The sequence below is a fragment of the Telopea speciosissima genome, chromosome 7 (assembly GCF_018873765.1).
Source record: "Telopea speciosissima isolate NSW1024214 ecotype Mountain lineage chromosome 7, Tspe_v1, whole genome shotgun sequence".
Taxonomy (NCBI): domain Eukaryota; kingdom Viridiplantae; phylum Streptophyta; class Magnoliopsida; order Proteales; family Proteaceae; genus Telopea; species Telopea speciosissima.
The window spans coordinates 8,354,384-8,382,353 of NC_057922.1; the positions used below are offsets into that span (position 1 = coordinate 8,354,384).

The window sequence follows — 27,970 nt, forward strand, 5'->3', positions numbered from 1 at the left end:
CGACGGCTACAAAGCCACGATGCGCATGCAGACACACATCGTGGTTCTACAATTGTTGGATGTGCACTGGACACCGTCCCCCGCTGGAGAGGAGCTGATCCCATTTCCACACACCTATTGCTTTTTTGTCATTTGAACAATATTATTTCGCATTTTGATTGTTGGATAGAAAGTTAATTTCCTAATTTGACAAGTCGAATGTTGAATTTGATGACCTTTCTCAACCAAATAATCCACAGTGCATGGGGTTACCTCTTTGTTTTTTGAACGATTCTTGTTACTCAAAAATACTCACAAAGAAAATGACATTTTCAAACAATATAAAACATGTCAACCAAATTTAGGCACTTAAAAAGATGGTAAACGAAGATTATTGATAATTTAAGTGAGTTTGGGAAAAGGTTCTCACGTGTGTAGGAACCCTGCATTATTCTTTTTTAATTTCATTTTCGTTCTTCATATTTTATCTTTTTTTCTCATATTGGAATTTTGAAGGATGTTTTCTTTCACTATATTATGTCATTGCATATTCTAATTTTCCCCCTCACCTAGGTCTGTGCATACTTTTCACCCAAAATAAATCAAAGTTAAAGGTAATTAACATTACAGAATGGCATACCATAATAATTTAGTGTACCAAAATTCAAAAAGACGAAAGATCATTTAAAGGAAAATCATAGCCTTGTTATGGTAAAATAAAATTTTACAATCAAATATAGAATAATTTAGAATTAGTAATGTAATCACGTTGGGTAATGATTACAACGTTTTTTTCTCTTTGTTAAGATTTGAAAATGTCACACTTCCTTTTCCTTTAATTTCCCCTCAAACGGAAACCTAAAAAATTCTCTATGGATTAGAATGACCAAATCGTTTCTCCATGTGGTGGAAAAGGATTTAGTAGTATGTGAAATGAACATAAAAACATCAAAAGCTGCACATATAAAAAGGGTGATGCAAGATTACATACAAAAACCCTAGAATTCCAAAAGGGCCACAAGCCCACAACAATTAAGGCCAATTAGACACCAATGGACACGGGCAATTTGTCACTAGAATATAGTGACAAATAGTTAACCCATTCGCTATCAAATAGTGACAAATAGTTTTCATATCAGGGGTGCGACGGTCATTTCTCACGCCATTGTTAGTGTACCGTACTCAACTACCTGTATACTTAGTGCACCGTAGTCAAACTTATATGAAACCCTCTTTTCCCTCTCACAAACGGAAACTGGCGGGAATCCGATTCATCGTCCCACCATCACTCTCTGTTTCTCTGCCTCTCTCCTCTTCCTCTGCTCTTACCACCAGAAATCAGAAAAAGAGATAATACGTAAAGATGAACAACGGCAAGAAGCGAGGAGCGCCATCGTCGTCGGAGCCAGAGCCGACAACGAAACATCAAGCAGTGATGGAGGACGAGGAGATGGACGAGGATGTCTTCTTAGACGAAACCCTCCTCCATGAAGAAGAAGAAGCACTGCTACGTGACGCGGAAGGGCGACAAGCCCTCTCTTCTCGTCTTTCCAAGTGGAAGCGCCCTCCTCTCTCTTCCGCCTACCTCTCCCAGTCTCAGAGCATCAGTAACTAACTAATCTTCCTCTATCTTTCTAAATATTCAGAAATGTTTTAGGGGTTTCTTATCCTCCTCTCATTTGTTATTATCTTATAGTTTTCCAACAATTGGAGATTGACTATGTGATCGGAGATAGTCACAAGCTGTTGATGCCGAAAGCGTCTGGCCCAGCTGCTATTCTCAGGATATTTGGTGTTACCAGGGAGGGTTGGTTCTTTTTTCTCTGCTTCCATTTTATTACTTGGAATTTGAACCGCGATGCATAAGCTATTTGTAATAAGTTACCTGCACATGGTTAAGCCAACTTTAAAAGAGGAGGGGGGGAGGAATCATCCTGCCAATTTCGTTGCTGGGTGCGATCTACTCCATAATAACCACATTAGGCACAGGAAAAAAGGGAAAATAAAAGAAAAAGAAATAAGAATGTGAACCGGAGACAGAATAATTACTTGATTGAGCTTGCATGGAATATGTTTGCGAGTGAGTTTACTTGCTAACCTAAGGCCTACCCTTCTCTGCTTGCAGAAACAGAAAAGCGCCTAGATCCTTGTGTAAACCCATGTTCTCTCACACATATTCAAAGATTGCATACAGCACCAAAAAATGTAGATGAGATGCATCTCTTGCTCTCTCCCCCACCCCCCCTACATGTTTAGGAATGCCTACTACTCCCATGGTTTTGGCTCATGTAGCTTATTACATCCATAGTTACATAGAACTCAGATTCTGTTAAGGGGACTAAAAGGGGAGCCGTAAATAGGAACGTGAAACACATGTTTGAGATCCTGTCCGATTAACTGATTTGGCAGGTGCATAGCAAGGGACAGGAACTCAGACCCCAAGAAACAGATGTAGCTGATTAAAATTTTAATGATTGAAACTCTTTCAAGGTAGTCATTGCTATTCTTCTTGGGCTTAAGTTTTTGAATATCCGAAGTTACATTAAGTGATCAGGGTATTGGGATAAGGCTGAGTTGTTGTTGTAGCATTAAGTGATCTGGGCATGACATTACTGTTACCTTATTAAAGGAGGGGTTTGAAGAGGGCCATTTGAAGCTAACAATTTATCCAATGTTATTAACGAGGTTCTGACTTTACAGCTATGACATATATTTTTAAGATTTCCAATGTCTATGAATGAATTGGGAGATGATCTTGAAATCTGTAGCCTTTAGGGTCTTCTTGTATTGCAGAATGTCCTTGCCGGTTTAATTCTGTTTGGATGTCTTTTGACTGCCTCCTGTTCTCCCCTCTCTGTGAAAAAACTTCTTCTGTTTTTGATTTAGAAAAAAAGGTCATTCTGTTTGAGGACATAATTCCCCTGCCTAAGGTGATGGGATGGTTGAAAGCCGTTGTGGTGCCATTAACTTTGGTGTCGAAGTCTTGTTCTTTGAATTATGCTCCATATTAAAGAAATTTATGAATATGGTATTGGCAGGACACAGTGTATGCTGCCATGTTCATGGATTTGAGCCGTATTTCTATGTTAGCTGCCCTCCGGGTATGGGCCCTGATGATATCTCCCGCCTTCATCAAATTCTTGAGGTTTCCTTTTCTTTTTCTTCATGATTTTCTTCTCCCCTGGGATTTTACTTTTATAAAAGGTTGGTTTATTTATGAGAGTTAACTTTTGTTTGTACTTGGTTTTGATGATGGGCATTTCTAGGTGAGGATGAGGGAATCAAATAAAAATAGTAAAGTTCCAAAATGTGTCCTACGGATTGAAATGGTGCAGAAGAGGAGCATTATGTATTATCAGCAGCAGCGGTCTCATCCTTTCCTCAAAATTGTGGTTGCATTGCCAACAATGGTTACCAATTGCCGAGGTAAAAAATTGTGTGCTTTGCTTGTTAACATGTGCATACAAATGCCGAAGTACACACACTTATGCGTGCACCACGGGTAAACACATGGCTTCAAATGCAGTATTGTATGAACTTCACACTAGGTGTATAGATGTTGATATTACTCTACATTGGCAGGCATTCTTGATAGGGGTATACAAATTGATGGTCTTGGCTTGAAGAGTTTCACGACATACGAAAGCAATGTTCTTTTTGCTCTGCGTTTCATGATTGATTGTAATATTGTTGGTGGCAATTGGGTTGAGGTTCCTGTTGGAAAATATGTGAACACAGATAAAAATTTGTCATATTGTCAACTGGAGTTTGACTGTCTGTATCCTTATGCATGTGGGTGTTATACTTCCTTCAGATAAGACATTCACAATTAGTTCCTTTGCGTATTATTGTTCTGTTTGTGGAAATTTCTTTCCTTACAGTTGTTCCTAGGTATTGCGACATAATAAGCCATGTTGCTGAAGGGGAATTTTCTAAAATGGCTCCATTCCGTATCTTGAGTTTTGACATTGAGTGTGCTGGTCGAAAAGGGCTCTTTCCTGAGCCCAAGCATGATCCTGTTATTCAGGTTGTGTTTTAATCCCTTAATAGGAAATATAAATTGGACTTTGTCATTGTTAGTATCAGTAGGATATTGTTCTATTTCATTGCAGTAAGTTTCGTTTCTATTTCTTTCTAGGTGGCCAATCTAGTCACTTTACAAGGGGAGAATCAGCCATTTGTGCGCAATGTCATGACCCTCAAGTCGTGCTCTCCAATAGTTGGTGTTGATGTGATGTCATTTGACACAGAAAGAGATGTTTTGCTTGCTTGGAGGGTAATTTGTTTATGTTTCATTTGTGTATTTATCTTTGCATGCTGAAATTGTTTCTGTACTTCAGGAATTGCTGTGGTGGATGCTTCAAATTGGGAAATTCAAAAATGTCCTGTTGAAGTATCAAAATTCTAGATCTTTAATTTCTAATTTTCTGGTCATAGAATATGCATCACTTTCCTGTTCTCTTTCTTTCTGATTCAGAAGTCGGAAGTCCGCAAGGCAATATGGTGTCAGGATACTATATTCCATCTTGCATGTACTAAGAGTTGTTGGGCAGGTTTAGGATTTTGCTGCTGAACAAATTCATTTCTTTGATTGCTAGGATGGAGATCCTATTCTTCCATTTTTTAAAGGATATGCTTCCCCTTCTTTAATTCTCTCTTTCTCTCCCTCTCATGAAGATATTCACTTATGACCAGGAAGAATCGAAGAAGGTTACTTATCTACATCTTTTATTGATCTGGAAATCATGGGATTGTTGCATGTCTGTTTTGAAGAATTATTAAGTTCTTTCAAATGCATAGCTATACATATTGTTTTCCTTTTTTGATGGAGGGAATCCATCTTATTTTTTGGTGAATGCTATATTAAACTTTGGTTATTTCAAATTGGGAAAAGCAGTACTAATATTGTGTTGCGTAAGATTCAATTTAGTTCCCTATTGTCCCTGCTTTTGGTTACACTTACCACTGTTTGATGCAATAAAATTTTCAGGATTTTATTCGTGAAGTGGACCCAGATATTATAATTGGTTATAACATCTGCAAATTTGATTTGCCGTATCTCATTGAGGTATTTTCACTTATTGCCTTCTATCCACCGTAATTTATTCCATGGATGAGATTGATTTTTGTTATCCTTAACTATATGGTCCATATGGAAGAGCTATTTCGCACTTATGATAATAAAGCTTGTCCATGTGGTTTGTAGAGAGCTGAGGTCTTAAAAATAGCAGAATTTCCAATTCTGGGCCGGATCAGGAACAGCAGGGTCCGTGTCAAGGATACCACTTTTTCCTCGAGGTTAGTTTTCTAATTTTTACTGGTGTTGCTTATTTAAGCTCCTTGTAGCTTGCCTAGTTTACTTGGATTATTATTCATAAAGCTGCATCTATCAATTAGAATTAGTGGATTTATTTGCTTATTCTTGATTTGCTCATTTGTTGTTGTTGTTTGATGCCATTAATTTAATGATATTGTAAAGTTGTATACAACAGGAATCTGAGTCTTAACAAAGGATTCACGGCCAAATGGAAAGAAATAAAGAAATAATATCAAATCCTGCTGGGTGTCGATGTCCATGAAACTCTAATTGAGGCAACCCAGTTTTTTCTAAATGAATGGGCGAAGATGTTGGCCAACTTGGCACCCCCGAGAGCAACATGTTTTACCAGTACCTCCAAGAGGCCTCTTGGGGTTGCAAACCTCTAATATTATGCTTTTCCACACTGAGCTAATTAACTCAATCCAACCCTTGTCCCAACTACTTGTCTGTCAGCTACAAAAATTTGACCCTCTAAGGCCATATTCTGTAAAACCCTAAGTGCTCATGTGTTATATTCTCAACCTGGCCTTATCCCGACTGGTTTGGTGTAGGCTACACAAATCCTGTCCTGCCATTCTAACCTTTATGGGGCCATATGTTCTGTAAGTCATGAGGGCTCATGTCTTCCTAGTCTAGATTTGGCCTTCTCCTTGTTATTTTCATGCATTTGGCTTTCACAAAACTATTTAACTAAAGGGCCATAACCTGGTGCAAGTCCTGCTTCCGCAGGGCCCCTCAGGGGCTGGACTAGAATTGGTCCTAAAATTCGATTATTGTATGAAGTTGCTGCCTCAGACTCGAACCAGCATCTTCACTCTGGCAGCTTGAGCTTTTTACTATTGTACAAAGTGATAGCCCCTGTACAAAACTTGTTAACTTCAGGTTAAAAGATCAGCTGGTTTTGGTTCTACTTCAAATTGGCATGACTTTTGGGGAAAAAAGCTTATCAACCTAACTGTTGCTTGGAAATCAGTTGGGAAAGAGTGTTATGAGAATTTGTGAAACAAACCTTGTGTCATATAGGTATAAGGCTAATTAGCTGTCTCAGTTTGAGAGGTAATGATCTTGACCAGACCAGTAAGAAGCCATCTCCACAATCGAATAATCCCTAAAATACTGAAGAAATAAAAAATGATATGAAAAAAGTGAAGATCTAATATATATATATATATATATATATAGGGTAGAGAAACTCTTGCCTGTCCACATTTTAGGAGAACAGGACATGATGTGCCTTCTATTTAGAACTGATTCTATTAAGTTGCAAAATAAAATGATTTGAACATTATGCTCATATACTAATAAAAAACTACTACTGGCTCTTGGATCTCATTCCATTCAGTGCTACGAATCTCAGTCTCAAATGAATCATAAATGTACGATTGAAAGACCAAGTGATACAGAATGATCACCAAATAGGGCTTATTTATTTAGAACTAGGCCTAGGGTTGGGTTATATCCATGTTGGGCCTTTGTTCCCAAGGGTTTTTTATGTAATAGACCACTTTAATGAGCCTAAAGTAGGGGTACTTAGGTTGCATACGGGATTAGCCCAATACTTAGTATTTTTATGTTTTTAGATTGAACCGGTTTAGATTTGGTTGCATCCAATTGGTTCAATGGGTCTAATTTAAGTGAAGTGTTCCTATTGGCTAATATGGAATCTTCTTTTAATTAGTTGTTTTTAAGTTAGATTTTTTTATTTGAAGTTAGTAGGGGTAGTTAGGACATTTTAGTATTTTAAATTAGTAATTTGAATTTGATTAGATCCCTTCCACGATTTAAGTGAGGAGGAGATTAGATTGTATTAGGATTTGGCTTAGGCCTTTAATTATAAATAAAGGAATCGTGGGAGGCTCCCCCAGAACAGATTTGAATTTAAAAAATGAGATTTTCGTGGCTGCTTGCTGCTCCTTGCTCTCCAAGAGTGTGTGCATCCTTGTGGGCTTATCAAGGTGGAAGGGTGGGTGGAATCCTGCGACTCCTTACTCCGTGACGGCTGGGAGGATCCCTATTTTGAAGGTGGTTTCATCCTTCAATAATCCAAGCTGCTGCCGGAGGAATCCAGTGTAAGTTTGGGTTTTAGTTTTCTGTTTTATCCTTTCTTTCCTTCCCCAATCGATCCCCTTTCTTTTCTGTCCTAAAACCCTAGACTGCTACATTCTGCCCAGATCTGAATCTCAGTTCTGTCTAGATCTGCTTACCTATCAGAAGCCATCCAAATTCTGACCATAGCCTCCCCTCAACACAATCCCTACTCGACCCAAGTTGCTGCCCCTTCCCATCACTCCAACCGTAATTTTTGTAAAAAGTTCCATTAGCCATTAAACCCTAAAATTACAGATCTCCCACTTCGGACCATCAAAACAGGCCCATGTTAGGATCTAACCTCCCTCCCACAGTGCCCTAAACTCGATCCCAAGCCTAGCCCTAAGCCCCCATTAAAAACCCTAGTTTTGGCTATTTTCCTTAGTTTTAGAACCCGAAACCCTAACCCTTATTTCTGCAGGAAATTAAAACTGATTCAAATTCAGATATTTTTATACCATAATGATCCTCTAAACCTGTAGATTAAAGCCCTATAAACCCCATTCCCAAATTCCCATCCTAAACCCTAATTTTGCCCTAAAACAGCCCCAAATCAGCCCTAAACAGCAGGCTTGACCAAAGCTTGATTCCAATTGGCTCCTAGTAGGATTATCACCTATTCTAGGACTACATTAACTTGGTATCAGAGCCATGGCTGAACATGGCAATCCAGTGCTGCCACAACCACTCGACCCTATGGCAGCAATAGTAGAGATGTTTCAGAAATTTATTGCTGACCAGAAGGCGTTGTTTGAAGACTTTAGAGCTACACAGAGGACTATCACTGCAAGGTTGCACCTGATTGAGCAACGACAGGTTACTCCTCATAGGGGCATCAACATTCCCCTAGATGAGGACAGATATCAGGTCCAGTCCCAAGTTCACCAACCTCATAGAAGGCATAGGGAAGACAGGGATAGGCACAAGGATTACAAAGAAGACATGTATAGAGAATACAAATTTACATTGCCAAAGGAAATTAAGAGAGAACAAGTTGAAGATAAAGTTGAAGTGGCAGTGAATTGTGATGAAAAGAGAGAGACAGCACCTATAGCTTCAAAGATGGACAGTCGGCATGTAGAAGACCCTACTGAAGTGGTCAATGACGAAGAAATCAAAGAAGGCAAAGTGGAAACAGCAGAAGATGAAGAGGTGGTTGAGAACACTCCACAGGAAGGCAATGACCTTCAAGATGCTGTTCTTGAAGAGGTGAAGCTTGTGTCTCATGCATTAGATGCGAAGGTTGCTAACGCTGAAGGCTCTATGGACGAAACATTGACGATTTGTTGCTTCGTAAAGCGAACACATAGAGTTTGTTCGCCACCATGGTTCTTCGAAGAGAAAGCTCCACGCCTTGGAGATTTTATCCCCAATGTTCCTGCTTCACCGGAATTCTGTTTGGGGATGGTCAAAGCTGCTGGTCACTTGTTGATTCCCCCTCATCACTACAAAATTCGAGGACGAATTTTTTCAAGTTGGGGAGAGTTGATGCAGAATGATCACCAAATAGGGCTTATTTCTTTAGAAATAGGCCTAGGGTTGGGTTATATCCATGTTGGGCCTTTGTTCCCAAGGGTTTTTTTATGTAATAGGCCACTTTAATGAGCCTAAAGTAGGGGTACTTAGGTTGCATACGGGATTAGCCCAATACTTAGTTATTTTTATGTTTTTAGATTGAACCGGTTTAGATTTGGTTGCATCCAATTGGTTCAATGGGTCTAATTTAAGTGAAGTGTTCCTATTGGTTAATAGGTTCTTTTATCCTATTGGCTAATATGGAATCTTCTTTTAATTAGTTGTTTTCAAGTTAGATTCTTTTATTTGAAGTTAGTAGGGGTAGTTAGGACATTTTAGTATTTTAAATTAGTAATTTGAATTTGATTAGATCCCTTCCACGATTTAAGTGAGGAGGAGATTAGATTGTATTAGGATTTGGCTTAGGCCTTTAATTATAAATAAAGGAATCGTGGGAGGCTCCCCCAGAACAGATTTGAATTTAAAAAATGAGATTTTCGTGGCTGCTTGCTGCTCCTTGCTCTCCAAGAGTGTGTGCATCCTTGTGGGCTTATCAAGGTGGAAGGGTGGGTGGAATCCTGTGACTCCTTACTCCGTGACTGTTGGGAGGATCCCTATTTCGAAGGTGGTTTCATCCTTCAACAATTCAAGCTGCTGCCGGAGGAATCCAGTGTAAGTTTGGGTTTTAATTTTCTGTTTTATCCTTTCTTTCCTTCCCCAATCGATCCCCTTTCTTTTCTGTCTATTTCTCATAAACCCTAGACTGCTACATTCTGCCCAGATCTGAATCTCAGTTCTGTCCAGATCTGCTTACCTATCAGAAGCCATCCAAATTCTGACCATAGCCTCCCCTCAACACCATCCCTACTCAACCCAAGTTGCTGCCCCTTCCCATCACTCCAACCGTAATTTCTGTAAAAAGTTCCATTAGCCATTAAACCCTAAAATTACAGATCTCCCACTTCGGACCATCAAAACAGGCCCATATTAGGATCGAACCTCCCTCCCACAGTGCCCTAAACTCGATCCCAAGCCTAGCCCTAAACCCCCATTAAAAACCCTAGTTTTGGCTATTTTCCTTAGTTTTAGACCTAACCCTTATTTCTGCAGGAAATTAAAACTGATTCAAATTCAGATATTTTTATACCATAATGATCCTCTAAACCTGCAGATTAAAACCCTATAAACCCCATTCCCAAATTCCCATCCTAAACCCTAATTTTGCCCTAAAACAGCCCCAAATCAGCCCTAAACAGCAGGCTTGACCAAAGCTTGATTCCAATTGGCTCCTAGTAGGATTATCACCTATTCTAGGACTACATTACCAAGAAGGTAGAAAGAATTAAGGAAGATAAGTAGTGACTACTGAAGAAGTATATGTTATCAGTTGTTGCCCCTTGATGGAATTTAGGAGTTAAGATTGGGGATGAGTCAATTTTACTATAGCCAGTTCTGGGTGTAGGCCCTAAACATTGTTTTGGGTGTGGGGTGGGAGGGGTTTATTAGTTAATTTAATCCACTGATTTAGGAGGCATGCCTGGTGTGATCCATTTCATAGATAATATTTCCTTGGTAAATGCTTTTCCTTTGATTTCTGTCAATAACTACAGATTATTACAAGTCCTACTTGCATTGAAAATCTGTTGTATTTGCAGACAATATGGAACACGGGAGAGTAAAGAAGTTACAATTGAAGGGAGGGTTCAATTTGATTTACTTCAGGTTCAGCTGAGCTCTTTTACTTTAGGCTGCTCCATATTTGTAATCATGACCAACCTAATTTATCATCTTTTTCTGACCCCAGTCTATGCAGAGGAATTATAAACTAAGTTCATATTCATTGAATTCTGTTTCAGCACACTTTCTTGGAGAGCAGGTGAAGGTTTTGCTTTCCTTTGCATACTATCATTATTTATATCTTGAACTAGTTTGGAGTACCACAATAAAACAAGGAACCACCATAGGCATTTAATATGTAGCCAGAAATGAGTGTGGACTAATGAAGACATGGGTTGGGACACATTCGGATGTGTCTGATTTCCTGTCAAATAAGAAAATCTGACGAATTCTTGCTAGTTTTTGTTTCTTTCCAAGAGAAAAAAATCTGAAAATAATGGAGTAATTGGTTTGATTTGAAATCTGCTTCTGAGATTGATCTAAGAGCCTAAGAGGAATAAGGAGGAGGCTCATACACCATTCATCACGTGATACACTTTTACATAAACTAACAACAACTGTATCCAGAATGTGCTTATATTATGTATATTGCCACGATACGTGTAACACACGCACACACAACTTTGGGTCAGGTTACCCAAGTCCTCATTCCGAGCCTGACTCAATTCTCCTGTTCATATGAATCTGGGCCAAACCCCAAAACAAGTTTTGCTTGGGTTGGGTCAGTGTTCAGTCTAGGCCCATATGGGTTGTAGCCATTGTTTATTGTGAAAGAGATATTGCATGTGTTGAACAGAGATTTTGTTTCTGACATCATGGCACTGTTTCTTCCCATGGCAGAAAGAGAATGTTCACCACTCTATAATATCTGACCTTCAGAATGGGAACTCAGAGACTAGAAGACGGCTTGCTGTTTATTGCTTGAAGGTTCATTAATGTTTTTAATTCTATTTTATTTGGAACTAGATCTTTATTTTCAGTCATTTGATTGTTCAATGTGGTTGATGAAATGAATGAGTAATTAACTTTGATAACATACTGTATTGGTGTAAATATCTGATGTAACTTGGAAAGGCCATGTTGGGTTATACATCACAATGATGTTTAAAAAGGCAGGCAGATATTCACAATGATGTTTTAAAGTATTTAATATTGATCTGATGCATTAGCTAAAGGAATATTTTGACCAATGCAAGAAGCCAATACTTAAGTTGAAGGCAGTAGTGCTTTGCCATTTTAAGATATTGAGTGAAAACTCCATATTTTACCAAGCACTTAAATTGGGAATTAATACTCATCCAGCGAAATATTTGTATAAATCAAAACTCCATAATTTACAGAGCACTTAAATGGGGTGTTTTAATACTCATTCATTGATATTTGAATATAGTTTTGCATGGCACTTAATGGTTGATGGTGTACCTTGAGTGTTCTCTTCCATGTACAAAAAAAGAGTATACCTTAAGTGTTTCCGACCTATGTGGGGTCCTGGGGGGGGGGGTGTTGAGTCTGGATTTGGTGCCTAACCTTTGTCATTTTGCACAAAATGGTTGTCCTTAAGATTCGAATCTGGGCATTTGCCCTGGCAGCCCAAACCTTTTACCATTTCCCTATGCAATGTAATATAGAAATGACAAATTTATATAATTATGATGCAACATAGAAGCCATATAAATGCAATTTAATATAATTATGCTAGTAATGACCTAATATGAGAAACCAACATATAATAAACAAATCATAGGATTTAATATAAGCATATTAAAAAAAAAAAACATAATCAACGGAGAACTCTTGAAGTATCAAAAAACTGATATAATAGAAGGTGTGCTGAGTATCAAAAAACTGATATGATATACGGTGTGCTGTCACAAGTTGACACCTTGACAACTATGGCTGGATTAGCTAATAAACTTATACAAGCATTTAAGTTCGATGAGCTCATATTATGTCAGTCATACCATCTATGGTAATTAGCTCATACATATGACAGTAAAGATAGAAAATAAGAGAACATGCAGAAATTAATCTACTATCAGTCTTTCTGTTTGTTTCTTTATTGTTCATGCATTCTTGTCTATCAATCATAGATTCTTATCCCTAGTATGTTGATTTTCTTCGAACTTGGAAAGGAAATATTCCTTTTGATCAGAAAGCATCACTAGAGAAATCCCATGAAAACCTGTTTCAATTTGCAGGATGCTTATCTTCCACAGCGGCTTTTGGACAAACTGATGTTCATTTACAACTATGTGGAGATGGCTCGGGTAACAGGTGTCCCTATCTCTTTTCTGCTTTCAAGAGGCCAAAGCATCAAGGTAAAACACATTCTGATCTCTAGCTGATTATCTCATGCTGAAGGATTGTCTCGCTGAACTTCTGTGGATAACCATTGTTTTCAGGTTCTTTCTCAACTTCTTAGGAAGGCTAAACAGAAGAATCTTGTCATTCCATATGTTACAAAACAGGGATCTGATCAAGGAACATATGAGGGTGCAACTGTGAGTCTATGACAGCTGTGGTTCTTATCTTCCATTGTTCTTTTATGGTGTAGCAACAACAACAACAACAACAACTCAGCCTTATCCCAACTAAATGGGGTCGCCTACATGGGTCCATTCAAAACTTTTATGGTGTAACATTAGTGACAAAATATGTATGATAGAACAAGCTCGTGGGAGTTGCCCCAATCAATGACAAGCTCTGAGAGAGTCTTTTAAGGTGTTATGGTCATATTCTGCGGAGGCCTAGGGGCACCCCAGTAAGGAGGAGTGATATGATCCCGAGTGAAGGAGTTAAAAGAGCTAGGGGTAGGCCTAAAATGACCATAGGTGAAGTGGTAAGGACATGCATAGCCTAGGTCTTGTACCAAGTATGACTTCAGATAGGGCCTATTGGAGGGCAAGGATCCATGTAGCAGACCGCATTTAGCTGAGATTCTCCTGTCGTGCTGGGTTGGGCTTCTTCCTCTTACTATCTTTCATCTTTCATTTGGCATTTCATTTTCCTTTTCTCTTCTCTTTCCCCATCTTTTTTTTAAAAAAAAACTTAGTTTTCCTTTGTTGTGTTCGGATCCATGTAGCCGACCCCATTAAGTTGGGATAAGGTTGAGTTTGTTGTTGTTGTTATGTATAATAGGACAAGTATACTTTTTTTAGATAGATAAATGCATGTAATACCAAAAAGATTCTATTAGTTCCAAATACAATCTTTCTATGGTGATTGTAGGTCTGCATTGAATGTAATGAATCTGTGGTAAAAAGCTTTGGTCCTATGATGATCTATTTGTCTTACATTATTAAATCATTCATTGCTAATTTTTTCTTCAATGACTCAACTCTTATAAAAAATATCATACAGTAATTGAAATAAAACAACTGAAAGCCTGAAACTGGTCGATTTTGTTTGAATATTATATATTATATAAACCTGATTTTTCTATCATAAATAAAGAAGGTGACTTAGAATATGATGTTTCACAGATAATTAAAGTGGGATGGATGAAATGGAGAGGTGCGTTTAGAGTGCTGTATGACTGACGTATTCCTTTAAAGCTTAAAGTAAAGTGTTAGAAACTACGAAACCAAAATCACACGTGAAGGAGAAGAAAGAAGAGAAGAAGAGTGGCTGCAAGGGGAGGAGCCGTATGTGTTACATTGCTTCCTCCCTCAAGTTTATTTATAATAAAACCTTACAACCATAAAAGGAAAAGGAAACTAAACCTAGTCTAAAATAGGTAACTAACTTAGACTAGGAAACTGACTTCTAACTCCTAACAATTAAAGACAAAACAATAAAGGAAACCATAATGGACTCAACCACAATAGGGACACTCCCCCTATCGTGGTATACTTCTCAACAGAATTTTTTTAGGGCTGTTGTACGTCCGGCTATACTGTATGGGGCAGAATGTTGGGCAGTTAAGAAGTGCCATATTGAGAAGCTAGGTGTAGCAGAGATGAGGATGTTAAGATGGATGTTCAGAAAAACTAGGAAGGATAAAATACGGAATGAACGTATTAGAGCTAACTTGGGAGTTGCCTCGATCGATGACAAGCTCCGAGAGAGTCGTTTGAGGTGGTATGGTCATACCAATTGGAGGCCTAGGGACGCCCCAGTAAGGTGGAGTGATATGATTCCGATTGAAGGAGCCAAAAGAGCTAAGGGCAGACCTAAAATGCCATTGGAGAATTTGTAAGGAAGGACATGCATAGTCTTGGTCTTGTACCAGGTATGACCTCGGATAGAGCCTATTGGAGGGCAAGGATCCATGTAGCAGACCCCATTTAGCTGAGATTCTCCTGACTTGCTGGGCTGTGCCTTTTTCCTCTTACTTTCATCCTTCATCTTTCATGTTTCTATTTATTTTCTATCTTTCATGTATCATTTTCCATTTTTGATTTCTCATCTCATTCCCTTTTTTTTATTCTTGTTTACACTGCAATTTTCCTTACTTTGTTTTGTTTGGATCCATGTAGCCGACCCCATTAAGTTGGGATAAGGCTGAGTTTATTGTTATTGAACCTGATTTTTATATACCTAGATGCTTTAAGTATTTTTTGAATGTTGATGTGTTATTGAAAAGCAATGGGATAAAATACTTAACTACATACGTGCATCCACACACATCGCACATGGGTTTGATAAAACACTATTGTGTAATATTGGTATTTCATTATGTTAAGTTATGGCCCTATAGGGTTTGTGGACCCCTATTGGACCCATTGGTGTTTGGCGTTAATTGAGTGTAGTTGAGTTAGGAATCTCTCATGATAGGGGGAGAGAGCATAGATGTAGTTGTCCTTCTTTAGTTAGTTTTCCTTTTTTGTCTTAGTTTGTTTCCTTATTTTAATATACTTCTATTGCTGCTGTATATCATTCATTATAAATTGAACTTGATAGCCCAGCAGTAACACACACATAGAACTACCACTGGTTCTATTCTCTCCATCTCTCTATCGTCTCCTTCTCTCGGTTCATCTTCTTCTTCATTCTCTGTTTTTGCTTTCTATTATATCTTGTTACAACATTCATTTCTTATCTTTTTAATTTTAAGAGTTCAGTCAAACTTGTTATAGGCTTTCACAAGGCCACAAGGCTACGGCTAGGTGATGCCGAGGCATCCAACGTGGTCGTCATTCTTCCATTAAACAACGCATGTTATTGCCTTGGAACCATGAAGGCACCTTGATGCCTAGGCGGCACCTTGACAACTATAGTTTTGCCGGGAAATTTTTTTTTTCTCATGTCATGTGCTGGATAAACCATGAACTCTGGATACACAAATCCACACACCCACACCCATACAGCCATACCCTTTCCCGTACAATCTCACTCTCACACGAGCACGTGTTCGTAGTTGTGAACTTCGGCTGTGTTGCAAAATCTTTAGCGGGTTTTAAATCAAATAATGGACCAAATTGTAGATGACATGTTTCTTTCTGGTTCTATAAAAAACTGTAAAAAGAACTTGGCCACCTAATTTCAATCAACTATCCATTTATTTCCACATGTGCATTACTAACAACTGTGTAATGAATATTCCCATTTATTTGTACTATAATGTTATGCATAGTGTGTACTATGACAAGCTTTCAGAGATAATAACCAGACCAAACGTCACAAAAATTGAACATCAGTAGAACCTAACCACCTTAGATCTTCAGCAGGAAGCCTTGTGTTAGGCATTTTGGACTTACTTCTTATGGCTGGTGGGGAATTTTATTTGGCAAGAGCATGTAAGTTCATATCTGCTTTTACAGTCCACAATAATGCATCTACGGTAGTCGTATTTCATAAAGCTTTATCTAGTGCTTATGTAATTTATAGTGTTCTAATCATTTTCCTCAAAAAATAGAAACACACATAGTTGGAGAAAAAGAGGAAAACTGCTTCTTGACTTTCATCTGAACCTAAAAACAGATACAATTTTAATGCAAATATTTTTTCAAACATTTAAAAAAGTTATTTTTAGTGTCCAGGAAAAAGAGTTTGATAACTTCAATTTTTGTTAATATTTATCATTTTTTATGAAGAATTGAAGATAACTGCAGCTTTTGGACTAGACTAAGATTGTCATTTTAGTTTCTGAAATCTGAAGTGTGTGGAATAGTATGTTTTGTTCTCATATCTTTTTTCTATATACAAAGTTTTCTTGATTCCTTCTATATGATTTCTGATTGACATGTTCCACCAAATCTGATATCGTATGTGAAACCAAGATTCTCGTAGTCAAGCTTACTGTTTATTCATTATGTTTTCACTATATGGAGTTTAGTCTATTTTTTCACATCATTATATAAGCCGTTGGTTAAGGAGCAAAGAACCTATTTTATAATGACTATGCTGCTATCATAAACTAATATCTATGATGTGTCATAATGTTTTCTTGATGAGCTGCATTGACAAACATCTTAAAAGTTAAAATAAAGGCCTTCTTATTATGCAAGCTGCAACACTGTCACCTTTCGTTATCCATGTTTCCTTTTAGATAAATGCTTTCAGTGGTTGGCTTTACTTATATAAACATTAGAGAAGCTAAATTTATGTTTGTACAATGACATCATGCATTTTACATGATGCAGGTTTTGGAAGCTAGGGCAGGATTCTATGAGAAGCCCATAGCAACATTGGATTTTGCATCTCTATATCCGTCCATCATGATGGCATATAACCTCTGTTACTGCACTCTGGTGAATATTCTTCCTATCCATCAGTGATTCTTATGGTGTAGGACCATATTCTGTGAAGTTTGAAGTGAAACACATGTATTTGAACTTGAGTTTTGGTGGTGATTTTTCCCCACTTGGCAACAAAAGTTCATTATTATCTTTGAAGTAAAATAGTGTTCTACAGCAATGTTCTACAGCAAAGAGGACAGAGACAGAGCACAGAGCAGAGTAAATAAATAAAGGCCCAATGATAGGGATCCCAAGAAGCCCTGCTCATTAAATTTGAAATTGGTTCCAGATTGTTTGGGTGGTCCTGCTTGGGTTGTTTCTATAGGTTTTTAGTGCTTCTGTTTCTAGCGCATACTTCTGTGATGAGATCTAGCTGGCAGGAGCTGTGTGGTGCTTTTCTTTGTCCTCCCCTCTTGTTTTGTTCTGGAAAGATTCTTCTTTTATACGGTTTCTTGGTTTTTTGGGGGTTCTGTTCCACTCATGGCTCCTTTGGAGGTTATTCTTGTTCAGCTTGTGGGTTATACTTTGGGGCTTTCACTTGTGCTTCTTGTACATCTACTTATTTTGTAAAAATGAAAAACTGCTATGTTGCTGATTTCTGGCCACTTTCTTGTTTGATACTGTCCCTGGGCTTTTGGCATGCTATTCTCCTTGGCTTATAGGTTCTGTGGAGTTCATTTTTGTTCCCAGGACCTTGTGGTTCTTTCTTTGGGGATTGATCACTCTTCTTTAATAAAATTTTTGCCAATCAAAAGAGGAAAAAAGGGGGGAAAGAAATAACTTATTGTTGCTTTTGATTGTTGCGAAGGTAATGCCTGAAGATGTTCGCAGACTCAACCTGCCTCCAGAATGTGTCATTAAAACTCCCTCTGGTGAAACTTTTGTCAACACAAATTTACAGAAGGTTAAATTCTCCTATTGATGTGCTTCTTTTGAAAAGGCGATTTAATTTTGATATGAAATTCTTCAATTTTAGACTTTGCAGAGTACTTGCCATGAAAATTTTATATTTTGAAAAAAAAAAAGTGTAGCTCAATTTTGTTTTCAGGGAATACTTCCTGAAATTCTTGAAGAACTGTTGACTGCTCGTAAAAGAGCTAAAGCAGATTTGAAGGTGATTTCCTCTTTTTGGCCCGTCAAATTCTTTCAATAAATGCCATTTTGAATTGGATCTTGTGATATTGATTCATTTATTTATATTTTGATGCTCGTCCCTATCGATGAGATTACATTGGTTAATCGAGTTTTGTGATCTTTAGTTTCACTAACCGGATGCTTACCTTGAAATAGGAAGCAAAGGATCCCTTTGAGAAGGCTGTACTTGATGGTCGCCAGCTGGCTCTGAAGGTAAAGCTTGTTATTGCGACATTTCTTTTCACCCTCATCTCTTTTTGTAAACCTTTCTTCCCCCCCCCCCCTAATTCTTCTGGTGTCTTCTTCTCTATAAACTAAAAAATTTCTATGGGATTCCTTGTTCATTTTCCTTTTCTTTCTTTTCAGGTAAGTGCGAATTCTGTATATGGGTTTACAGGAGCTTCGGTTGGCCAGTTACCTTGCCTAGAGATATCTTCTAGTGTGACGAGCTATGGTAATGATATAAATTTCAATTTTGGGCTTTCTGTTCTATTTATTCATTGATCTAAGAGGTTTCTTGGGTCTAGAAAAGCATTTTATAATCCTCTGAGGTTCTGCTAATTTTATTAACCGGTTCCCCTTGCTTGGGAAGGTCGGCAAATGATTGAACACACGAAGAAGCTTGTGGAAGAGAAATTCACTACAGTTGGGGATTATGAGCACAATGCTGAGGTATATTATCTCCATTTTTAATTGGCATGTGGAATATCATTTGTTGAATGAGTGAAGCTATGTCAGGAATGCTACCAAAATAAAAAATGGGAATAAAAGAAGGGGAGGGTGCTAAAGTAGTTATGGCTGCCATCAACTGGAAGGATGGTTACATTTGACTGGACCTGTACTCTAGGACTGCGTCCTTATGGCTGCTTAATAAACACTTGACCAATGGAAGAATGAAAACAAATGCTTCTTCAGTCAAATTGTCTTGCTAACAGATACAATGCAAGTCAGAATAACCTGGTTTATATCAGTGTCTCAAAAACATTGCCTGGGTGACCAGGTGAAGGGACCATACTGCTTAGTGCTTGAACCAGGGTTAAGGTGAGTTCCTCCGAAAAGTGGTTGACTATTATTGGCTAGGTGTCATGTAACCATGCAAGTACATAAGTATTAGGTAGTAAAGCAGGTCTTGTTGAATAGGTTCAGAAAATAATCTACCGTCTAGCTGCAATACATTGTTGTTGTTATAGACAATTTTTCTCAATTTTTCTTTAGATACTTTTAATGTAGGAGAGGATGGCTTATATTTTTTTTTTCTTTCTGTTTTCTTAAGATACGTATGATTTAGTAGGACAGCCACTACATACCCTAAACTAGATGTAGAACCATAGATCCACGGTGATGGCAGATCAACCACAAGCCAAACTGTTGAAATTATTTATCCACCCATGTCCCCCTTTGGATAGTCCGCCATGTTAGAGCTCCTGTTTGATATACATATTGTTTCCTCCCTCCCTTTCCTACAATGTTGGCCTTTTAGAGGAAGCAGTTCCAACACAAACAAAGTAAGGGAAATACAATAGCTGCTATTTGCAGAAAGAAAGAGTTTTTAGAAGCACTGAGAGTGCTAAAACTAGGGCTAGATTCTAGAGAAATAGATGGTGCATAAATGGAATAGGTTAGCATTAAATGTGTTTTGCTATAGTTAGATTAGAGTTTAAGAATTGGAAATTGGAGTTGGTTCTATTTGAAAATTTTGAAGGGGCCGTTTTAGAGTTGAATGGTGTAAATTAGTGCGGATTCTTCAATGGTGATGCAATGATGAAAATAGAGGTGAAAGGGCACTGGTTATCAGGTTATGAGGCTGAAGTAAGCTGCTGTAACAGTTAGTAGAAAATGAAAAAGTAAAAAGTAGAAGAAAAAGACAAAAAGAAAGAGTAGTATCTATGAATCCATCTTTGAAGAGAGTCTCTGAATTAAAATTATAGTAGCATAAAGCTTTGGGAGACCTATATTTGCTTGGTAAGTCACACAATCTAGTGTTATTAAAAACAATTAGCCAGACACTTAATGACACTCCTTTAAACTCATGGAAGCTTTAAATGTCTCTATTTAGTTCAATAGAAGTCCATAAAACCCAAAATCTAATCAAGCTCATGGCCCATGAACCTTCTCATAATTAATTATAGGGAGAAAGAACGTCACCCAGTTGCACCAGACACGCCGCCCCTGTGCCCTGACACATGCACGCGAAATGACCGCCACACCCTGGTCATTTCCGGGATTTCAGCGGGGTGCGGCTGTCATTTTGCGCGTCCCTGTGTCAGGGCACAGTGGCGGTGTGCGCTGTGTGACCGGATGGCGTTCTCTTTCCCTTAATTATAATTCTGCCACCTCTAGACAAAAACAGTTTTGATCAAATTAACTTTTAACCTACCCAACCTCTGAGAAAATTGTGTTAACTTCATGTACTGCTACTGAAATCTACCTAATGACAATAAACTTGAACCCTAAAAGTACTTTAGTAGGGCCAAAGACCAAATTTTCTCAAAAAGCGTGCTGCAACTATTGCAAGGCCTACAAAAGTGTTTTGCATATATAAAGTTTTTACATAATGGAAAAGAGGGGTTTATATATAATAATTTGAACTGGATAAAATTTCCCATACCAATTAAATTTCTAAATCTCTCTCTCTCTTGGTTTTTGACTATGTTGGACAGTGCCAGTGTGCAGACAGTTTGTTCTGGTTTCAAACCAGCCTTGAATGCTTTCATAAAGATTGCTACCTGAAAAAGAGTCTTCTCTAAGTGGGTTTGCATTGCAGGGAATTAGAAGGCCTCCAGCGTGCTAAATCCTTTCGATTTTAATGTGATTCTTAATATAAATGAGAGATCTAACAAAACTATTCAAAAATTGGGACATGTTTAACTTAAGAATTGAATAATTAAATCAAATTGTGATTTTCATTATCTATGATCTTAAACTACAACAGTTTATATGTCTTCCATGCCTTTTCTTTGAGACTTCCAGTAAGCATGGGGTTTCAATCAGTAGATTTTTATTTGTTCTCCTATGTAAAATGATTATTGTATGGTTTCAGGTTATCTATGGGGACACTGATTCAGTAATGGTACAATTTGGTGTGTCCACTGTAGAAGCAGCAATGAAACTGGGACGAGAAGCTGCTGAATATATTAGTGGCACTTTCACAAAGGTATGTGGCTTTGGAGATTCCTGTGTTTATATTATATTTTTATTTTTTTACTGTTGTATATCTCAGTTTTCTTTCAGCTTAATCCCAATCATTAGCCAAAGAACTGGATTTTTCTGAATAGCACAGACTGAGTGTGGCCTTCTCTTGATGTTTTATACTCAACAATTTTGATTCTATTAACCTTTTGGATCTGATCTCCTCTTTATTGATTAATTGATCTATAGTTGAAGTCAAAAGGTTGTCTAAACAAGCAAATCTAGATAGTATATGTTGACAGCTGCCATGTGGATTGCTGATATGGTCAATCTGACTGTTGGACGGATAGAGTACACCTTGAATAGTCTAATGGTGTATCCAGTGCACGAGGCTCCCGCTACTGCAGGGTCTGTGGAGGGGCAGATATGTACGCAATCTTACCCTTGCTTTGCGGAGAGGCTGTTTCCCGACTTGAACCCGTGATCAATCACCAGGTCGCAATGAAGCAACCTTATCGTTGAGCTGAGACCCGCCTTCTAGGCTATCACACCTTGAATAGTCAGTCTCATGTCAAAATTTGTGGTTCAAGTCAGTTGTATGGACTACCATCTAGTGGATTCTCTCCCTCTGTGTTCTCAGCTGTTAAATCAATGGAGGGATTCTAAGAATTGGATTAGATAGGGGACTATATAGGTTGGTCGTTTGTCAATTTTTGCGGCCAAATCGATCATATGCCCAACATGTATTGAACCTGTTCCATTTGTATCGTCAACAGGCCAAATATTGACCAAAATTGACCTGTTCGTTGTGCTACATGGCGTATTGCTTCAGAGGCTGAAACTTACCTCTTGAGATTAGTGTGGTTCTGATTACTGCTCCACAAAATTGGAGCACCAACTGAGCTGCCTTGTTGCAAAGCAAAAAGGTCTCAAGAGAACTTCTCAAAAGATACATTCTAGACGTGCTCATCTAAAGAAACTCTAGATTTTACCAAACCTTGAATAAGTTTTTAGATTTAAGCTAAGAGACTTTGTTGTCCTGGATGGCTGGATCAAGGTAGGCCTTTTACCCTGTAATTCAAGTTTATATTGAAATAGATGCAGCGAATATGAGCCTTCATTTTCTGCTTTATAGAACTCTCTCCTTTTGAGGTTACTTTATTAATCATTTAAATCTTTTCCATTTGAAATCATTATGTTACTGGTGCATATATTTTCCTGTTAAGTGTGCTTTTATCTTTTTATCTTCCTCTATGATGCATCCTGATAATGTATGTTTTTTTTTTTAAAATATTGCCTTGGGAAGCCCATCAAACTAGAGTTCGAGAAAGTTTATTATCCTTATCTACTGATTAGTAAGAAGAGATATGCTGGGCTCTTTTGGACAAATCCAGATAAGTTTGACAAAATGGACACCAAAGGTGAACATTAGCATTTATTTGCCATCTGGGTTTTCCATGTGATGTCAAACTTGTTTCTTAATTCATTATTCATGATTTGCAGGCATTGAAACAGTTCGAAGGGACAACTGTCTACTGGTAAAAAACCTAGTGACTGAATGTCTGCACAAAATATTAATTGACCGAGACATACCTGGTGCTGTTCAGTATGTTAAGAACACCATTTCAGATCTTCTTATGAACCGCATGGATTTGTCACTTTTGGTTATAACTAAGGTGAGAAAAATTAGTCCGGTTTTTAAATGCTGATAATAAGTTCCTTTTCACTACAAATCTAACTGGCATGCTATAATATGGGACCTTTTCAATTTGGCAGGGTCTGACAAAAACAGGAGATGATTATGCAGTAAAGGCAGCACATGTTGAGCTTGCTGAACGTATGCGGAAGGTAACTTTTACTTTGTCTACCTAATATCCTTTTCTAATTGAATGCTTTTACTTGCCTAATCTCCTTTCCCAATTGAATGGTTGTACAGTTGTACTTGCCTGCTACATGCTACTGAGACTTTTCTTTCTGCAGCTAGCATGGTTGCATGATTGAATACTTGTTTAAGAACTCAATAAAATCATTTTTCCAACACATATTATTATAATGGAAATTTTCACGTACCTCCCCTGAGGTATCACGTAATCACAAAAACATCCCTCAGTTTTGGAAAATTCTGGGTGCCCCCGTAAGGTTTTTAAAAGTTAACACATGCCCCCATTCCGTTAGTTTAGGACTAACAGTGTTAAAATCAAGGGGTAATGTGACAAAAATACCCTTGCAAGAAAAAAAAACCTGCAACTCATCTTCCCCAAATCGTAGGGTTTGAAAAAAGGGCAAATGAGATGCAGGTATCCGGATCTTTAGGTGTGGTCATATCAATTTTTTGTGGTTTCTCTACCTCCATTTCCTTCTCTTCTTTGAGCAAACCTTTTTCGTATGCTAAATTCACCGTTACCGATTGAAGGACAAAAGGGGACCTCTCCTGGAATTTAAAGAAAAAAAAAAGGAAAATTAATAACTTAAAGATATCAGTTGGGTCTATCTCTGTGAATTGCTCATGTAAACTATTTCCTCAGGTGTCATGTTCTTCCATGTCTCAAACCCTTTCCGGTCTTCTACCAGATAATCAGAATTATTGGTTTTCCAAAAGCTTTCCTTGTGAAACCAAATCCAGAAATGATGATTTCACCATAACAAGTTACGGGGAAGCTTTTCAGTTCATCTCATACTTTTATCGTTGCAAGAAAAACATCTAAAAATGAATTCATTAGGAATCGTATGATTTCTCTAAACACAATTTTTTCGAATGCCCAAATACAGAGATTGGAGAGTACACATACAAACAGAGAACGAACAACAAAGTAAGAGAAGAGAATATACATGAAGCAGCAAAATGATGATCTAGGCTGGTCTTCAACGATAAGTATTTTAGGGTTTCGATTCTGGTTCTCGGCTTTGAGTCTTTAATTCTCTATCTTGCCTTTACACTCGTGCATGTCAGCAAGGGAACGGCATACGAAACGCCACAGAAATCACTGTAGGATTTCACGTAATAAATAATGTAGTTAAGAACTGCTAAAGTAGAGGAACAAACTCCTGGGTTCTGAAAATGACTTTACATAGTAAATGGGGAAAAACAGAGTGCAAGGAAAGAGACGAGAGAGACTAAAGGGGAGGAGGAAATAAAAATAAGCAGGGAAACAGGTTTTCAAGAAAGATCACCATTCCTAATGTAGTTAAGAACTGTGAAAGTGGAGGAACAAACTCCTGGGTTCTAAAGATCCCTGCAATTCATCTTCCCTTTTTTCAAACCCTAAACGATTTGGGGAAGATGAGTTGCAGGTTTTTTTTTTCTTTCTTGCAAGGGCATTTTTGTCACTTTACCCCTTGATTTTAACACTGTTAGTCCTAAACTAACAGAATAGGGGCATGTGTTAACTTTTAAGAACCTCAGGGGGGCACACAGAATTTTCCAAAACTGGGGTGTTTTTGTAACCACGTGATACCTCAGGGGAGGTATGTGAAAATTTACCTTATTATAATTATGAGGATGTTCTTTAATTACAAGACTCTGCTTATGTTAACATACTACAACAAAATTGCTGGCATCCTGGAACTGCAGATGACATTTTATATTTTTCTGATTGTCGTGTTAACCATGTCTTCCTGGTATGCAATATTTTATATATTGGAATATCCTTCTTGAGGAGTATGTATGTACTGCTATTTGTTTTTATTTTACTTGCAAATTGGTTCTTCTGTGGATATTTTGTATTTCAAAAATTTTCTTTTGTTTCTGAATAAATTATTTCAAAGAAAATGAAAGTATTTGACAATTAAGTCAACTAATCCATAGAAGAAGAAAGAATTTGAACATAAGAGCTATGACCAAGAAATAGTCTTATGATTTGGTTTTAGCCATTGAGCATATTTATGCCAATATATCCATGGCTGCAATAATCAGGCCCACACCCATACCTGGTCTCAGACAGATTTATAAGGTATCCTCTTTCTTTTACAGCAAACAAATTTGTCGAACTTTTACATATCTCTTTTCTGATGATTTTTTTGGGAAACCTGTATGTGAGTCGTCTTCATCTCTCTCTCTCTCTCTCATTCAGTGGAATTTAGTAACAAAATTTGGAGGGTTTAACCGTTTAAGTTTACCTAAAATCAAATATGGTTTTTAATGACCCTCAAAGAAAGACAAAAACAATGACTTGATTTTCTTATAATCATAAGATTTTTTCTAATCTTTTAGAAGATGCCGTCAATTGGACTCGACCCAAGATGCTCTAGGTCTGCTTCCTAAGAGCTATGAAAATACATGAAAATCAATATGAACAACCACACTATGTCTTATTTGATCCTTGCCGTCAATTTTGTGGCTTATCAGTTGTTACAGCCTAAAGATTGATATAAATCCCTCTATCATCGTAACTAACAAATTAAACAATTGGTTCTCTCTCTCTTTTGGAATAAGCCTTCATTTGATGTTTTGAGACAATCTCTCCCCCCCCCCCCCCAACCCAAAAAAAAAAAAAAATCTGTTCTCACTTTATGCAATGAATCAGCGAGATGCTGCCACGGCTCCAGATGTTGGGGATCGTGTTCCATATGTCATTGTCAAGGCTGCAAAAGGTGCAAAGGTAATTTATCACATGTTTGTGTTTTTTCAGAAGTGGTTAGTATCTTATTTTCAAGTTTGCAGTCAAATTTGTTGGTTGATGACTTGCAGGCATACGAGAGGTCAGAGGATCCAATATATGTACTAGAGAATAACATTCCGATAGACCCTCAATACTACCTTGAAAATCAAATTAGCAAGGTTAGTTAAGTATTTGTTATTTTAGATTCACTTAATTGTCCTTGTTTAACTATATTTACTGTTGCAGCCGCTTTTGAGAATTTTTGAGCCGATTCTAAAGAATGCAAGCAAGGAACTTTTCCATGGCAGTCACACTCGATCTGTTTACATTTCAACTCCCTCAACCGGTGGTATAATGAAATTTGCTAAAAAAAAGCTCAGTTGTCTCGGTTGCAAAGCTCTAATTAGGTATTTTTACTTCATGATTTGCTATCCTGTACTTCTTTGTTAAAGAAATATATTGATAAATTGTCATAATTTATTTCCTTAGAATCATTATGTGGGGTTCAGTCTTCGGAGGGTTCTTTTTTTTTCCCCCGTCACCCCAAACTGACATAGAGGACTGCATTTCCCTGAGCTGTAAGTAGTCTTGCGCATTCATCTGCCTCGTAAAGCTGCAAACTCAAACCGAACTTTCAGACAATTTTGTGTACAACCTGCTTATTTTTTTGAGTTATGTGTCAACAGAGTGGAATATAGTGATACTCCAATTTCCATTGTTGTAAATGTTGATTTTGAGTCTCTTTAATTGTTGTTGGGCTCCAAAAATAAAAAGAAGATTGTTGCTGGAGATAAATATATCTTAGTTTATTTATAGCAATATCTTCCTATTTTGTGTCTGAACTATGAGAACCATGGAAACTCCGCGAATGGTTTTTCCGTACAGAGAAGGGGTTTAACACTTCTCCCAACCTCTCTATCTCTCTGTGTCTCTCTTATCCTGATTCATCACTATGCTTTCTACTTTTGGAACCAGTGATGCAGATCATGCTCTCTGCTCACACTGCAAGGGAAGGGAAGCAGAACTGTATTGTAAAACAGTTGCCAATGGTACGCAGTATTGTTTCTGCTTCATTTGTTACTACTACCTATTCAAATACATTGGGGCCTTACAAAAATGCTTGTTGAAAATTTTGTGGGATGTCATTTCACAGTGCGTGAGTTGGAGACGCTTTTCGGGAAGCTGTGGACACAATGCCAGGAGTGTCAAGGTTCTCTTCATCAGGATGTGCTTTGCACAAGGTTTTGTTTCTTCTCACTGTGTTTATATTATCACATATTGATTTGAGCTCTAGGATCACATTATAGAGGCTTTTTGCAATCGCTTTCAGTCGGGATTGTCCAATATTTTATCGGAGAAAAAAGGCACAGAAGGACATGGCTGAAGCTAAGACGCAATTGGATCGGTGGAATTTTTGAGCTCATTATTCAGTAATGGTCATGTTCTCTCCCTACCAGTAATGACCCTAAATGCCAGAGCTCTTGTTGCATGTGTCCTGGCATTGGTTATTCTAGTTGTGAAGATGGTTCTGCCAATGAGAAGCACAGATGGAATGCTGCAGAGATCATTTCAGGGATATGTTGCTCAAGATCAATTTCACTGGCATTAGTTTGTGTGATATCACAGAATCACCCAGCTTCCTTTGAAATCCTTAGCAGTGATAATGCAGGCATTAACACTCATATGGTGTAAACGCACTCGCGGGGGGGGGGGGGGGGGAGAGGGATTATGAGCTGATTAGATGTCTCAACCATTGTTTGTTAAGGGAGGGGAACTGGGTTACTTGGATCAGTTGTACACTTGTACCACTAAGGAAGGTCTTACTGTTGGCCCATCTAGAATTGGTCATT

At 37.9% G+C, this 27,970-nt stretch overlaps 1 protein-coding gene across 1 annotated transcript; it reads left to right on the plus strand.

The window, feature by feature from the left end:
* Positions 1–1,237: 1,237 nt before the first annotated feature.
* Positions 1,238–27,836, plus strand: LOC122669708 (DNA polymerase delta catalytic subunit-like). The gene is made up of 30 exons (XM_043866543.1): positions 1,238–1,586; positions 1,676–1,786; positions 3,018–3,124; positions 3,246–3,405; positions 3,562–3,757; positions 3,871–4,006; positions 4,118–4,255; positions 4,970–5,047; positions 5,186–5,277; positions 10,558–10,624; positions 10,707–10,778; positions 11,420–11,506; positions 12,778–12,897; positions 12,982–13,080; positions 17,164–17,271; positions 18,068–18,163; positions 18,308–18,373; positions 18,550–18,606; positions 18,760–18,847; positions 18,986–19,065; positions 21,434–21,547; positions 22,829–22,943; positions 23,026–23,198; positions 23,299–23,370; positions 26,046–26,120; positions 26,210–26,299; positions 26,367–26,527; positions 27,096–27,169; positions 27,274–27,361; positions 27,451–27,836. The coding sequence occupies exons 1-30, from the start codon at positions 1,343–1,345 to the stop codon at positions 27,536–27,538; spliced, it is 3,252 nt and encodes a 1,083-aa protein (XP_043722478.1). The 5' UTR covers positions 1,238–1,342; the 3' UTR covers positions 27,539–27,836.
* Positions 27,837–27,970: the final 134 nt, after the last annotated feature.